Raw genomic sequence first — 15,816 nt, forward strand, 5'->3', positions numbered from 1 at the left:
TCTGTGACAACATTTTTGTACCTGGAATGTTCTGTAACTCCTCAGGAACTGCAGATTCCTTTCACAACTTATTCCAATGGGTTACTGACTTCAGGATTACAATTGAGATTGGAGCCAAACCCATATCTGACAACAGGATAGAATTGAAGGGGAGAAGTGTGGGTCTAAGACCAGTGTTTTAAACCAAAATAAAGGGTCTGAAGGGAGAGCTGGCGAAGCCATACAAAGTAAGGGAAATTATATTGTTTGACCTTTGATTTGTTTGACATATTTTCTGTGTATTTTTATGATCCTGGTTGGGACCGTTAATGTTTAAAGAGAAATTCAAAAAGCTAATAATTAACTGTAAGAATTATACCACAAGATTTTATGCATTTAACCAAAAACAAACTTTATTGGATATATAAAACAAAAGAAAATTAAAAACCAACACTGCAAACTTAACACTGTAGTTTAGAAAGACTTATGTTATAAACTCAGTTCTACTTTTTAACTTCTACCCCTAGGTTTCCCTTAGACTTAATGATATCCTGAAGGTTCATTCACTTCTGTTCCTGTGAATATATGGAAGGTACGTCAAAGCTCCCCAGAATTCACTTTAATTCTCCTCCGTGTTCCAGCTATTCTCCAAACTTTTATGAGGTCCTTCCATTAGTTTCCCACTAAACAACCTTCTAACTTTCCTCTAAGATCTCAAAACTGTGGACTGCTCAGTCCAGGCCTGAGCTTCACTGCCTTCTTCTGGAGGGATTTAAACATTAGGAACAGCCCTGGTTCCTCATGGCCCTCTGGGCTTCTAGTCCCACAGCTGGTTCACAGCTCCTGGTCCCACAACTGACGGCTTCCAGGCTAACTGCAGACTGCCTGATTTCTGTGAAATGTCGAAACCTCTCTCTTTTCTCCTTCCTGTTTAACAAAGGGGTTGTGTGGAATATTCCATTCAGGGGGAGGTGGTGGGAATGTCGCTGGCCGAGTAATGCAGAGACCCAGCAAAGAATCTGGGGACAGGCAGCTGGTGGGATTTGAATTCAGTGAATCAATCTGGAATTATATAAAGTTAGTTTCATGGTCACCGTTACGAGACTATCATTGATTGTTGTAAAAACCTGTCCGGTTCACCGTATTAATGTTCCCCATTAAGGAAGGAAATCTGCCATCCTTACCCGGTCTGGCCTACATGTGAATCCAGACCCACACAGCGATGTGGGTGAATCTTAACTGCCCCTCTGAAATGGCTGAGCAAGTCACTCCGTTCAGGGGCAATTAGGAGCTGAGCAACGTGTGCTGGGGCTTTGCCAGCAGTGTCCACATCCCAGGAAAGAATAAAGAATATTCCACGGAAAGCGATGGGTGATTTGAAATGAATTGAAAGGAGGTCAGGAGGTGCTCATATCGCCCAGAGCTGCTTTTCAATGGATCCTCCTGTTTAAAATAAAAACACATCAGTGTGCCCCTTTCCCAGACACAGTTGACCTTGGAATATCACAATGCTGTTTTTAAACATTCCTATGTTAAAGAATCAGTCATTTAGAATTGTGAAACAGACAGAAATTAAACGGTCCGTTTTTCCTGGGATCCTCCTGTGCCTGGCACCGGTGTCCTGAACAAGGTTATTAACATTCTCTGGGTTAAAGGTTCCTCCTGGTTCTTGCTGTCTGTTGTGTCCTTTGTCACAGTCGGTACCAGGACATTTCTATTGAAAGGTTGTTAAGAAATTCCAGTGAATTCCAGCCCCTTGTGTAACGTTCCATTTGGTGTGTGTCAGATTCAGAGATGTCCACGTGTGTGTGAAAAGGGTTCTGGGTAAGGGTTTTAACCCTTCTTTCCCCGTTAGTAACAATGAGCCCTGTATTCAATTCTAAAGTATAAAGTCCTCATTAGATATCAATTCTACCTGTTATCTACATTTCACCAACCAGTCTATATTTTCATCACAGGACTGCAGTGGGAGCACCGTCAACATCTTACTGACTGGATCGATTTTATCGAGGAGATGACGAAGGTGATCGATGAGGGTAGAGCAGTGGATGTTGTGAACATGTATTTTAGTAAGGCTTTCGACAAGGTCCCTCACGGTCGGCTCATCCAGAAGATTAAGATGCATGGGATTCACGGTCACTTGGCCACTTGGATTCAGAATTGACTTGCCCATAGAAGTCAGGGAGTAGTGGTGGAGGGTGTTTTTCTGGCTAGAGGTCCGTGACTAGTGGTGTTCTGCAGGGATCCGTACTGGGACCTGCGCTATTTGTGACATATATAAATGACTTTGATGAAAACGTGGATGGGTGGGTTAGTAAGCTTGCAGACGACACAAAGCTAGATGGAGTTGTAGATAGTGTAGAAGGTTGTGAAAGGTTTCAGTGGGATGTAGATCAGCTGCAGATATGAGCGGAGAAATGGCAGATGGATTTTAATCCAGACAAGTGTGAGGTGCTGCACTTTGGAAGATCAACTATTAAGGATAAGTATACAGTTAATGTACAGGGGGATCTTGGGAATCAAGAAAGTTCAAAGGAGATGTGAGAGGTAAGTTTTTTTACACAGAGAGTGGTAGGTGTCTGGAATGCGCTGCTCGGAGTGGTGGTGGAGGCAGATACGATAGGGGCGTTTAAGGGGGTTTTAAATAAGCACATGAATATGCAAGGAATAGAGGAATATGGACCATGGGCAGGCAAAAAGGAATAGTTTAATTTGGCATCATGTTCGACACAACATGGTGGGCTGAAGGGTCTGTTCCTGTGCTGTGCTGTTCTACGTTCTATTTGTGATCTCCATTTAGAAAAAGGAAATAGAGGCACTGGAGAAGGGGCAAGAAAGATTCACAAGAATAATCCCAGAACTGGAATCACTTGTGAACTCACTGGTGTTTCACCAAGTTTGCTGACTGAGTGAATCCCTTCCCAGTCAGAGCAGGTGACCAGCCTCTGCCTGGTGTGAACTCACTGGTGGGACATTAGTTCCCGAGAGCTTTTGAAGCCACGCCCACATTTAAAGGGTCTCTCCTGGGTGTGATGATGTTGTGTCTGGGCAGGCTGGATAACTGAGTAAATCCTTTCGCACACACCGAGCAGGTGAATGGTTTCTCCCCGGTGTGAACTCACTGGAGTTTCAGCAGTGTTGATGATATTCTAAACCTCCTTGAACAGTGAGAGCAGCTGAACGGCCTCTCCCCGGTGTGAATATGCTCGGGATCATCAGTTCCTGAAAGCTTCTGAAGCCGGCCTCTCAGGCAGAACATTTAAAGGGCTCTCCTTGGAGTGAGTGGCTTTGTGTCTCAGCAAGGTGGATGAATGAGTGAATCCCTTCCCACACACAGAGCAGGTGAATGGCCTCTCCCCAGTGTGAACTCGCTGGTGTATCCGCAGGCTGGATGACCATTTAAACCTCTTTGAGCAGTGAGAGCAGCTGAACGGTCTCTCCTCAGTGTGAATGCGCTGGTGGGACACCAGTTCCTGAGAGCTTTTGAATCCGCTCCCACAGTCAGAGCATTTAAACGGTCTCTCATTGGTGTGAGTGAGATTGTGTGCGCGCAGGTTCGATGAAACAGTGAATCCCTTCCCACACACAGAGCAGGTGAACGGTCTCTCCCCAGTGTGAACTCGCTGGTGTTTCCGCAGGTCGGATGATGTTCTAAACCTCTTTGTGCAGTGAGAGCAGCTGAACGGTCTCTCCTCAGTGTGAGTGCGCTGGTGGGACATCAGCCCTCCAGAGCTTTTGAAACCACTCCCACAGTCAGAGCATTTAAAGGGTCTCTCCTGGGTGTGAGTGACTTTGTGTGTCAGCAGGTGGGATAATTGAGTGAATCCCTTCCCACACACAGAGCATTTAAACGGTCTCTCATTGGTGTGAGTGAAATTGTGCCTCTGCAGGTGGGATGACTGAGTGAATCCCTTCCCACACACAGAGCAGGTGAACGGTCTCTCCTCGGTGTGAATTCGCTGGTGTCTCTGCAGGTCGGATGACGTTCTAAATCTCTTTGAGCACTGAGAGCAGCTGAACGGTCTCTCCTCAGTGTGAATGCGCTGGTGTTTCAGCAGTTCTCCAGAGCTTCTGAAACCACTCCCACAGTCAGAGCATTTAAAGGGTCTCTCATTGGTGTGAGTGAAATTGTGTCTGTGCAGGTGGGATGAATGAGTGAATCCCTTCCCACACACCGAGCAGGTGAATGGCCTCTCCCCAGTGTGAACTCGCTGGTGTCTCCGCAGACCGGATGATGTTCTAAACCTCTTTGTGCAGTGAGAGCAGCTGAACGGTCTCTCCTCAGTGTGAATGCGCTGGTGGCCCATCAGTTCCCGAGAGCTTTTGAATCCGCTCCCACAGTCAGAGCACTTAAAGGGTCTCTCCTGAGTGTGAGTGACCTTGTGTTTCTGCAAGCTGAATGACTGAGTGAAACCCTCCCCACACACAAAGCAGGTGAATGGTCTCTCCCCAGTGTGAATGCGTTCATGAATTTCCAGCTCATTTGGGAACCTGTATCTCTTCCCACAGTCCCCACATTTCCACGGTTTTTCCCTGATGCGGGTGTCCTTGTGACTCTCCAGGTTAAACAATCAGTTAAATCTCACACAGAACACGGGTACAGTCTCTCCCGCTGTGAATGCTGCGATGTATTTTCAGGCTGTGTAACTGGTTAAAGCTCTTTCCACACTCAGTGCACTGGAACACTCTCACTCGGGTGTGTGTATCTCAGTGCATTTCTAGTCACAGTGATGTTTACAATCTTTTGAAGCCAAGAGGCCAAACAAACATTTCTCCTGCTAGATTCAAAGGCCAATGATATTCAGGTCTCAAGAAATCGAGTCACTCTGTCAGATCTAGGTGTGATGTTGGAGATTTCTGTCTGATTTCTCCTTGTCTAATATCCTGTAAGTCAATTTAGAAAAAAAACATCACAATTCAGAATACGATCGAAATTCAAATCTACATTTCTAGTTTCTATGGAGCATTCATTAAAGACACAGTCATGGAGCATTAAACTTGCCCAGCAGGGCCTCCCATATCAGCACACAGGCAGCTGCTTTGTGAGACTGCCCGCAGTACAGACAAGTCAGAGATAAGGGTGTCCTCAGAAGTGGGATTCATTGTGAAAGCTCAGGGACGGTTGATAAGATGCAGCAATTCTATGATTCTAATGAACATTCTTTCCTCTCTCATTCCCCAAAAGCTGTAAATCTCCATCCCACACACTCTCCCTCCATTCTCACTCTGCTGTATCTAATATTCACCCTCCCAATTCTCCTGAAGGTGCTGATTGAGGCTGATTGACAGATCCATGCTCACTGCTTCCTGTCCAGCACAGAAATCATAACAAATAGGAGCTGCAGTCAGCATTCGGCCCATCGAGTCTGCTCAACCATTCATTGAGATTATTGGTTGATCTACCTCTGCATTATTTTCCCCACACTGCCCCCATATCCATCGATATCTTCAATATCTAGAAACCTATCAATCCCTCTCTTGAAAATTTTTGATGACTGAGGCTCTATAGTCCTCTGGGGTAGAGAATCCAAAACATCACCACATCCTTGAGTGAAGAAATCCTTCCTCATCTGAGCTTTCTCTCCATTTTCCAGCCTGTTCCCAATAATTATTGACTCCCTTGTCATTCAAAAACTGTCTAACTCATCCTTGAATATATTCAATCCCTCCACTGGTCCCTATGGAAGAGAAATCTAGATACTAACAATTCTCTGAGGGAAGAGATTGTTGGAAATATAAAATATAGCTGCAGTCCAAAATTACACAGCCAGATATAATAAGTGCATTGTATTACAGAGCTTAAATAATATATCGAATCTGTACCATATAACAACAGGGGAGCTGATAGCCTTGTGGTATTATCGCTAGACTATTAATCCAGAAACTTAGCTGATACTCTGGGGACTCAGGTTCGAATCCTGCCACGGCAGATGGTGGAATTTGAGTTTAAGGGAAGGAAATCTGCCGTCCTTACCCAGTCTGGCCTACATGTGACTCCAGAGCCACAGCAATGTGGTTGACTCTCAACCATCCTCCGAAATGGCCCAGCGAGCCATTCAGTTCAAGGGCAATTAGGGATGGGCAATAAATGCTGGCCCAGCCTGCAATGCCCGTGTCCCAAGGATGAATTAAAAAAAACCAACATCAGACACATCTCTGTCCTATATTAGTTTACTGTCCCCTTTAATATATTTCAGAAACCAGATGGGCACATGAAGGAAATAAAGTTGCAGGGGAAAGGGAATATAGAAAGGGAATGGGACTGACTGGATTGTTCTACAAAGAGTCGGCATGGATTCGAGTTGCTGAATGGACTCCTTCTGCGCTGTAATGACTCGATGAGTGGAAATATATAACATAGCTTCAGTGCTACATTACAAAACGAGAAATAATAATAAATGTACTTTGTTACAGAACCATAAATATTATACCAAATCTACAATGTAACAACACTCGACATATCTCTGTCCTATATTAATTTATTGTTCTCTTAAATGTCAGCCATCTCCTGGGGAAACCAGCCCTTTAATTGTGAACATTAGGAAAGGGACCATCCTTTTAGCCAGACAAATCAATGTGTCAAGCTGAGGGAGCAAAGGATGTCAATGAGAAGTGATTGCAGAGCCTCTGGCTCTGATCTTCAGGTCGTCGTTGGCCTCTGGTATAGTACCAGAAGATTGGAGGTTAGCGAATGTTGTCCCATTGTTTAAGTTGGCCTCTGGTATAGTACCAGAAGATTGGAGGTTAGCGAATGTTGTCCCATTGTTTAAGAAGGGGAACAGAGACTTCCCCGGGAATTATAGACCGGTGAGTCTCACTTCTGTTGTCGGCAAGATGTTGGAAAAAATTATAAGGGATAGGATTTATAGTTATTTGGAGAGTAATGAATTGATAGGTGATAGTCAGCATGGTTTTGTGGCAGGTAGGTCGTGCCTTACTAACCTTATTGAGTTTTTTGAGAAAGTGACCAAGGAGGTGGATGGGGGCAAGGCAGTGGACGTGGTATATATGGATTTTAGTAAGGCGTTTGATAAGGTTCACCATGGTAGGCTTCTGCAGAAAATGCAGATGTATGGGATTGGGGGTGATCTAGGAAATTGGATCAGGAATTGGCTAGCGGATAGGAAACAGAGGGTGGTGGTTGATAGTAAATATTCATCATGGAGTGCGGTTACAAGTGGTGTACCTCAGGGATCTGTTTTGGGGCCACTGCTGTTTGTAATATTTATTAATGATCTGGATGAGGGTATAGTTGGGTGGATTAGCAAATTTGCTGATGACACCAAAGTCGGTGGTGTGGTAGACAGTGAGGAAGGGTGTCGTAGTTTGCAGGAAGACTTAGACAGGTTGCAAAGTTGGGCCGAGAGGTGGCGGATGGAGTTTAATGCGGAGAAGTGTGAGGTAATTCACTTTGGTAGGAATAACAGATGTGTTGAGTATAGGGCTAACGGGAGGACTTTGAATAGTGTGGAGGAGCAGAGGGATCTAGGTGTATGTGTGCATAGATCCCTGAAAGTTGGGAATCAAGTAGATAAGGTTGTTAAGAAGGCATATGGTGTCTTGGCGTTTATTGGTAGGGGGATTGAATTTAGGAGTCGTAGCGTTATGTTGCAACTGTACACAACTCTGGTGCGGCCGCACTTGGAGTACTGTGTGCAGTTCTGGTCCCCACATTACAGGAAGGATGTGGAGGCTTTGGAGAGGGTGCAGAGGAGGTTTACCAGGATGTTGCCTGGTATGGAGGGGAGATCCTATGAGGAGAGGCTGAGGGATTTGGGATTGTTTTCGCTGGAAAGGCGGCGGCTAAGAGGGGATCTTATTGAAGCATATAAGATGATTAGAGGTTTAGATAGGGTGGATAGTGATAGCCTTTTTCCTCTGATGGAGAAATCCAGCACGAGGGGGCATGGCTTTAAATTGAGGGGGGGTAGTTATAGAACCGATGTCAGGGGTAGGTTCTTTACCCAGAGGGTGGTGAGGGATTGGAATGCCCTGCCAGCATCAGTAGTAAATGCGCCTAGTTTGGGGGCGTTTAAGAGATCCGTAGATAGGTTCATGGACGAAAAGAAATTGGTTTAGGTTGGAGGGTCACAGTTTTTTTGTTTTTTTTTAACTGGTCGGTGCAACATCGTGGGCCGAAGGGCCTGTTCTGCGCTGTAATGTTCTATGTTCTATGTTCAATGTCTTTAAGTCAGAAAGAGAGAGACCTGGGCCAACCTTTCCAGAGTGTGCAGCCTCCCTGGATTCACTTCCTTTCCCTTCAGTTGCTGCAAGTCCCCAATTTCCCCCAGAATGAGAAAAGAATTGGAAAGGGGGATAAAAGAAAGTGTTTTACTCACAGATGTGGGAGACAGAAGGAAGTTTGAATCTGTCTGTACTCAATCTTCATTCAGAGAGACCTCTTTTTAGGTCAAACCAAGTAAACAAACTCAAATTAAATCAGGACTAAGTAAAAGGGGCAGCTCCCCAAAAAGGAGGGGGAACAGCCCGAACAGAAATCAAAATGCAAAGGAAACTTAAAAACATCAAATTAAAATGTGATTATCAGGGTCAATAATGCACCCCAACCCCTGCGGTGCCCAGCGGGCGCGGAAAGCGTCAACCTCGCCCGTGGACACCGCATGCTCCCTCTCCAGGGACACCTGGCCGCGAACGTAGCCGCGGTAGAGGGGAAGACAGTCAGGATGGACGGCCCCCTCGATCGCCCGCTGCCTGGACCGGTAAATGGCGCGTTTCGCCAGGCCCAGGAGCAGGTTCACGAGGAGGTCGCCATCCCGACCCTCCCCTCTCCGCACCGGGTGTCCGTAGATCAGGAGCGTGGGACTGAAGTGTAAACAAAACATCAATAAAAGGTTCTTCAGGAAAACATAAAGGGAGTGCAGCCTAAGACACTCAACATAGACATGGTCCACGGACTCCACAAGGCCACAGAAAGGGCAGTCTTCGGAGCCCGTGAACCAGTGAATCCTACGGTTGTGCGGAACTGCTGCATGCATCACCCTCCACCCCAGGTCCCCGACGTAATTGGGGGAGATCCCTCCGTAGAGGGACCTCCAGCGGGGACCTCCGCCGCCCGGCGGCAACAAGGCCCGCCAAGGTGTATCCGGGCGACAGGCGAGGAGGCGGTAGTGGAGGGTGTGCAGCAGCAGCCCGCACAGGAAACGCCTCCGCGCGGTAGAAAAAGGCACGGAGGGCATTTCCGCGAGGCGGCTCAGGCTGTGGGGCACCTCACCCAGGGGAGGGGGCTGAGGCTTTGGGCCAATGTGGAATTCCGCCCGAACAGGGGAACGCTCGGGCGGGATCCCACCGCACGCCTGCGCCGCCTCGAGTTTGCGTGCAGTTTCGGGGCCGAGCACGACCGTCCTAAGGTCTAGGATGGCTTTGGCCGCGCGCCGGACGGACGTCCCCGTGCGCTCAGCCAGCACGCGGGGACTCATCCAGCCCGCTCCTCCGCCATCGAGCACGTCCCCGATTCTGGTCACCCCGGCGTCCACAGCCCCCCTCTCCGCCAGCCACCTGAAGTTATACGGCTGGAGGAGCGGATTCCTGAGCAGCGGCTCTCGCACAAGAGCCGCTACTCCTGACGGGGGAGAGCTGCGTCGCGAGGCGACCTTGTTCCAGACAGTGAGGAGGTCCTGGTAAAAGACGGGCAACTCCTGCAGGGCGGTCGAAGCACGCCCCAGTTCGATATGCAGGAGCTGCACGTCATAATTGAGGCCGTGCCACTGGCGGAAGAAATACGTCGCCATGGCACACCACTGTGGAGGGGGCTCAACGTAAAGGTACCTCTGCAGGGCCTGGAGGCGGAAGGTCGCTATCTGAGTGCGGAGGCACACCAGACTTTGTCCGCCCTCCTCAAGCGGGAGATACAGGACCGCAGCAGGGACCCAGTGCAGTCGATTGCCCCAGAAGAACCGCACGAGGGTTCTCTGGATATCGGTGACAAAGCCAGGGGGAGGGGTCAAAGGGACCAGCCGGTACCACAGCATGGAGGCGACCAGCTGGTTTATGACGCGAGCTCGCGCCCCGTAGGACAGCACTCGGAGCAGTCCTGTCCAGCGACCCAGGCGGGCGGAGACTTTGGCCTCCAGCTCCCGCCAGTTCGCCGGCCAGGATTCCTCGGCTGGGCAGAGATGGGCCCCCAAGTAGAGGAGGTTGGTCCTGCTCCAGGTGAAAGGCCTGAGCTCCTCCGGAAGGGGGTCCGTCTCCCAAGGACCGACAAGGAGTCCGGAGCACTTGGCCCAGTTGATCCTGGCGGAGGACGCGGCGGAGTACACCGCCTGGCATTCTCGCATCCTCCGCAGGTCAGCCGGGTCCGTGAACATGAGGAGCACGTCGTCGGCGTAAGCTGACAGGACCACCCCTACGTCCGGTCCGCGCAGGACCAAACCTGACAACCTCCTCCGCAAGAGGCGCAGGAATGGCTCCACGCATACGGAATACAGTTGGCCGGACAAGGGGCAGCCCTGCCGTACTCCTCTCCCGAAGCGAAGGGGCGCCGTCAGGGACCCGTTAACCTTAATCAGACACTCTGCGGCAGAGTACAGTAATCGGATCCGGGCGACAAAATGCGTCCCGAACCCGAATGCCCGCAGAGTCCCGAGTAAATACTCGTGCTCCACCCTGTCGAACGCCTTCTCCTGATCTAATGACAAGAAGGCGCCCGACAGACCAGCCCTCTGGGTGTGATGGATTAGGTCCCGGACCAGGTGGAGATTGTCATGTATGCAACGGCCCGGGACCGTGTAGGACTGGTCAGGGTGGATCAAGTGGTCCAGCACGGATCCAAGGCGTGAAGCCATAGCCCTGGCAAAGATTTTATAATCCGTGCTGAGGAGGGAGACCGGGCGCCAGTTCTTGAGCAGGTGGAGATCCCCCTTCTTGGGCAGCAGGGCAATGACGGCCCTGCGCCACGAAAGGGGCATCTCCCCGGTAGCGACGCTCTCCCCCAGGACCCCCGCGTAGTCGCTCCCCAGGACGTCCCAGAACGCCCTGAAGAACTCTACTGTCAGCCCGTCCAGCCCAGGGGCCTTGCCCCGGCTGAGGCCATTTAGGGCGCCGGTCAGCTCGGCCATGGTGGTAGGGGCCTCGAGCCTGCCGACGCCCTCCGGGCCGACCTGCGGCAGGTCCTCCCACAGAAGTCTGCGGGCATCCTCGCTGGACGGATCCGGAGAGAAGAGCGAGGTGTAATACTCCCGGGCAATGGCCCGGATGCCCTCCGGATCCGAGACGGGGGAACCGTCGTCGGCCAGCAGCGTAAGGAGCTGCTGACGGTTAGCCCGCCCTCTTTCCAGCGAGTAGAAGAAGGGGGAGCCGCGGTCCAGGTCCACCTGGAACTGGAGCCGCGACCTCACGTACGCGCCGCGAGACCTGGCAAGCTGCAGGTCCCGCAGTGCGTCCTTCTTCTCCCTGTACTCCGAACGCAGGGCCGGGTCCGCGTCAGGCCGACTGAGACGTGCCTCCAGGTCGAGCACCTCCTTCTCCAACTCCTCGAGCCTGGATTTCCGCCTCTTTGTCGACCCCCTCGCGTACCCCTGACAGAAGGTACGGACGTGAGTCTTGCCCACATCCCACCAGAGCCTCAAGGAGGGGAAGCCTCCCCGCTTCCTTCTCCAGCCGGCCCAGAATCGACGGAACGAGTCCAGGAAGCGCTCGTCCTCCAGCAGCGTGTTGTTAAAGTGCCAGTACGCGGACCCCCGCCGGATGCGAGACGGCGCAAAGTCCGCCCACACCAGGCTGTGGTCCGTGCTCGACACCGGCCGCATGGAGACCGAGGACACGCCGGACACGTGCGCCTTCGAAATGTAAAGGCGGTCGAGCCTGGACGCTCCGACTCCAGGCCTCACGAAAGTGAAGGCGCTGGAGCCAGGATGGAGATGTCTCCAGACGTCCACCAAGTCGTGGGACCCGATCAGGTCCCGCAACTTCACCACCGCCGGAGTGCGCAGCCAGGGGCCGGTGCGGTCCCGTGCCTCGAGGATGCAGTTGAAATCTCCCCCGAGGATAATGCATTCGCCCCCCGCGATGGTGTCGATGTGAGCGGACACTTTCTCGTAGAAAGTCGTTTGCTGCGGTCCAGCGGTCGGGGCGTAGACATTCAGCAAGTGAATGACCACGCCCCCCTCACGGACCGTCAAGTGCAGCAACCGGCCTGGCACCGGCTCCTTGACCCCCAAGATCTCCGGCTTATAATGCGGGGCCAACAAGATAGCCACCCCGCAAGAAGCGAGCGTGAGGTGGCTCATGTAGACCCCCCCTCGCCACTCCAGGAGCCATTGGGCTTCGTCTCCCGGAACGGTGTGGGTTTCCTGCAGGAAACACACCGCATACTTCCCGTCACGGAGGACCGAGAAGTTCTGGAACCTGCGGTGTGGCCCACTGCTGCCGTTGATGTTGAGGCTGGCTATGGTCACCTTCATGTCAGCAGCTTTGTGCCACCGTCACCACTTAACTAGGTGTGTGGGGGGCGCTGGCGCAATTCTCACCAGTCCACCCCCCACCTTTTCGAGCCTGTGGAGGAACCGCAGTACCCAGCGCCGCTCTATTTTCTCCAGGCCCGCGGAGGCATGCGAGCATGCCTTCACGGACCGGACGAGCCGCGCCAGGTCCGGCCAGCGGCCGAGGGCTAGCCGGATTATGTCGGAGCGACCGGAATGGCTACGGATAAAGACCCTGAGGTCCTTGGAGGGGATGAGGGACAACTCGGTGGGGGGCACGAGGGAGTCCCCCGCCTCGCTCTGGGCAGACTCTGAAAGTGTCCCCGTGCCCTCCACCGAGCCGCTGACCTCCTCAGGGCGGTCGCCCCTCGACTCCGAGTCCCCCGCCGCAGGACGTACGGCGGGCGGCACGGAGCCACCAACTAGCCCTAGCCCCTCCCCGATCCCACCCCCAGGATCGGTGGAGGAGGGGTTCCCCCCGGGCTCACCTTTCCCGGATTGCGGGCCCCCGTGCGACGGCGGCCCAGCCGCCCCCCCCGCCCCAGACGCTTGGACACCCCCCAGGTCCGGTGTATCCTTCGGACTGAGGTTGGGGATGTCCAGCGTCCAAGGTCGGGACGGAGAGGACGAGTGGATCGTCTCTTCGCCGCCGCCGCACGAGGACATGAACATTGGAGTGTCGCCCCAGTCCCCCGACAGACTGAAGAAGAACTCCGGGTTGTAACCGGCCGGGTGGAACGGAACCGTGGGGGCCCCGCTACCACCCGGCCCCGGAGACTCCTCGCCGGGGGACTGAGGCAACACATGCTTGGATTTACAGGGTGCCTTGCCCCCTTTTTTCGCGGGACAAGGCACAAAGACAGGTGGGGGCACGGCAGGAGATGACTCACAAGGGGGGAGGGGCACGCAGACCTCGAACTCTACGGTGCCCGAGGGGCCCCGCCTCTTTTTGTTAACCTGCCCTCGGGCAGGCGAGACCCCTCGCCCTCCGCCCCTCTTCGCCTTGCCGCGCCCCCCCTGCTCTCCCGTCACTTCCCCCCGAGGTGGCGGCGTCGCCAGTTTTGCCGGCTCGGGGTCGCTTACCCCCCCATGCTCGGGCCCATGATCCCGGGCGCCGGACCCAGCACTAGGCCCCGGAGAGCCCACGGGCCCGGCAGATGGTGGTGGTGGTGGGGGGGGGGGGGCGCAGGTGGAGACTGAGGCGGTCCCCGAGCCGGCTGCCGGGGTGGTTGGGGTGTTTTCCCTGGGGGCCGGGGTTCCGGTACCCCCCTTCTTTTTTGTAGGTCCCTTCTGGGCCTTTTGGCCGCGCGGGGGCTCCGCTCCCCCCCCGCCGGCAGCTGAGGTGGCAGCTGCTGCCGGCGTGGCCTCCCCTCGCGGGGGGGCAGATGGTACTCGCTTGGGGGGAGAGGGGGCTGCGGTGCCAGCTGCGGCCGCCTTGGGTTGGTGGTCGGCGGCCTTGGAGACGGGGCAGTTTTTCCTCACGTGCCCCGCCTCCTTACAGGCATGGCACCGCACACCGTCCGCGGACCAAAAGACCCGGTACGTGGTCCCCTCGTGGGGGACATTGAACCCTCCCTCCAGTTCCTCCTCCCGGGCCAGGCGGACAAAAACCTGGCGCCGGAAGGAGTATATGTGGCGGAGGGAGGGGTCCCGAAGGCCGAGCGGGATCGGCTGCACCCCGGACCTGACCTCCCCCAGTAGATGGAGGTGGGGGAGGAGGAGCTCACTTGGTAGGAAGGGCGGGACGTTCGATATTACTATCTTGTGGGCGGTGGCCTCCAATGGGTCCACCGCCAGGAACGTCCCGCCCACCGTGAGCCCCTTTTCCAGGGCGAGGCGAACCGCCCGCTCGGCCTTCAGGAAGAATACGGCCCGGCCGTACATCTTAGAGGCCGCGACAATGGCTGAGGGGCCGACAACCCCAGCCATTGCCTTAACGCAGGCCTCGATAGACATGTCGGGGTGGGCGTAGCACTTCACCCCGAGCTGCCGCGTGATTAAAGAGAATGGCGGCAGGGCCTTGGGAGCGGCGGGGGCTCTGGCAGCCGCCACGCCCGCATAGGTGGGCCGAGAAGGCCCTGCCACCGGCGACGCTGGTGATGTCGCCATTGTATCAGGGGAAGTGCTACGCCCACCCCGAGACTGCCCAGATGCACGGCAGGGCGTATGTGGGATGGGGAAGATAAGGCAGGGTGGGGTAGGCGGGGAAGGGTGTAGGTGCTCTCTCCCCGGAGCGAGAGAGGGAGAGAGGAGGTTGGAGGAGCAGGAGGGAGATGAGGCACAAGGCCGGTGCCCCAGTCAGGAGGGAAAAGGGGAGGGGGTCCCGGTCCCGGGGGCAGCAGTAGTGGGTAGGGGAAATAGGAAAGGTCTTCACCCCCCCCACTGCAGATGGAAAAGAGACAGTCCAAACGCCTTCGCCCCCCCTCTCCTCCAGTCACTCCCTGTCCTCTCTTCCTCCCTCCCCCCGGGGAGAGCGCACCCTCCAGAGGCCGGATGGCAGGCAGTCAGGCAGTCCAGACGGCAGGCAGGCTAGACGGCAAGCAGGCAGGCAGGCAGTCCAGACGGCAGACAGCCCAGACAGCAGGCAGGCAGGCAGTCCAGACGGCAGGCAGGTAGGTAAGCAGGCCAGACGGCAGGCAGGCAGGTAAGCAGGCCAGACGGCAGGCAGGCAGGTAGGCAGGCCAGACGGCAGGCAGGCAGGTAAGCAGGCCAGACGGCAGGCAGGCAGGTAAGCAGGCCAGGCGGCAGGCAGGCAGGTAAGCAGGCCAGGCGGCAGGCAGGCCAGGCGACAGGCAGGCAGGCCAGGCGGCAGGCCAGGCAACAGGCAGGCAGGCCAGGCGACAGGCAGGCAGGTCAGGCGACAGGCAGGCCAGGCAACAGGCAGCAGCTCACCTCCCTCCCAAAGTTTCCGCCCGGTTCCGACCCGGGGCCCTCCGCTACACGGGCGAACACGAATCCACCTCACCCCGGAAACAAAACTGGGTGTTGTCCGAGAGGAGGCACGTCTCAGGCCGTCTGAAGCTCAATCTTCATTCAGAGAGAGAGCAGCAGTTAGTTTTGCTGGGCAGGAATGAGCAGCTGAACAAGCTCATTGTCCACTTCCGCATTCAGACAATGGAGGAGCGTTGATTGGCTGGAGGCTGGAGTCCTTCCGGTCCTCCAGGATGCCCATTGGCCAGAGCCTGTGAGAGGCAGGACCGGAGCAGAGTCCTTCCGGTCCTCCAGAGTTCCCATTGGTCAATCCCCCGCAGACAGACAATGAGGGGCGGAGCCCCACGTGGGGGTGGGCGGGACTTTGCCCTCCAGCCGCGCTGAGCTGTTGTCCAAGGGGAAAGGCTGGAAGACCCGGACAGACAATGGTCAGTGCGCCGGCTTTGTCCGGGCCCCGCCCCACACCCGC

General features: G+C 54.4%; 1 protein-coding gene across 1 annotated transcript; it reads right to left on the minus strand.

The window, feature by feature from the left end:
- Positions 1 to 377: 377 nt before the first annotated feature.
- Positions 378 to 15,395, minus strand: LOC144481069 (uncharacterized). Its single transcript, XM_078200722.1, has 2 exons — positions 15,309 to 15,395; positions 378 to 4,863 (listed from the first exon to the last, which is right to left on the minus strand). The coding sequence occupies exon 2, from the start codon at positions 4,284 to 4,286 to the stop codon at positions 3,195 to 3,197; it is 1,092 nt and encodes a 363-aa protein (XP_078056848.1). The 5' UTR covers positions 4,287 to 4,863; positions 15,309 to 15,395; the 3' UTR covers positions 378 to 3,194.
- Between the last annotated feature and the right edge of the window lie 421 nt (positions 15,396 to 15,816).

Source organism: Mustelus asterias, chromosome 30, assembly GCF_964213995.1.
Source record: "Mustelus asterias chromosome 30, sMusAst1.hap1.1, whole genome shotgun sequence".
In the NCBI taxonomy this organism is placed as follows: domain Eukaryota; kingdom Metazoa; phylum Chordata; class Chondrichthyes; order Carcharhiniformes; family Triakidae; genus Mustelus; species Mustelus asterias.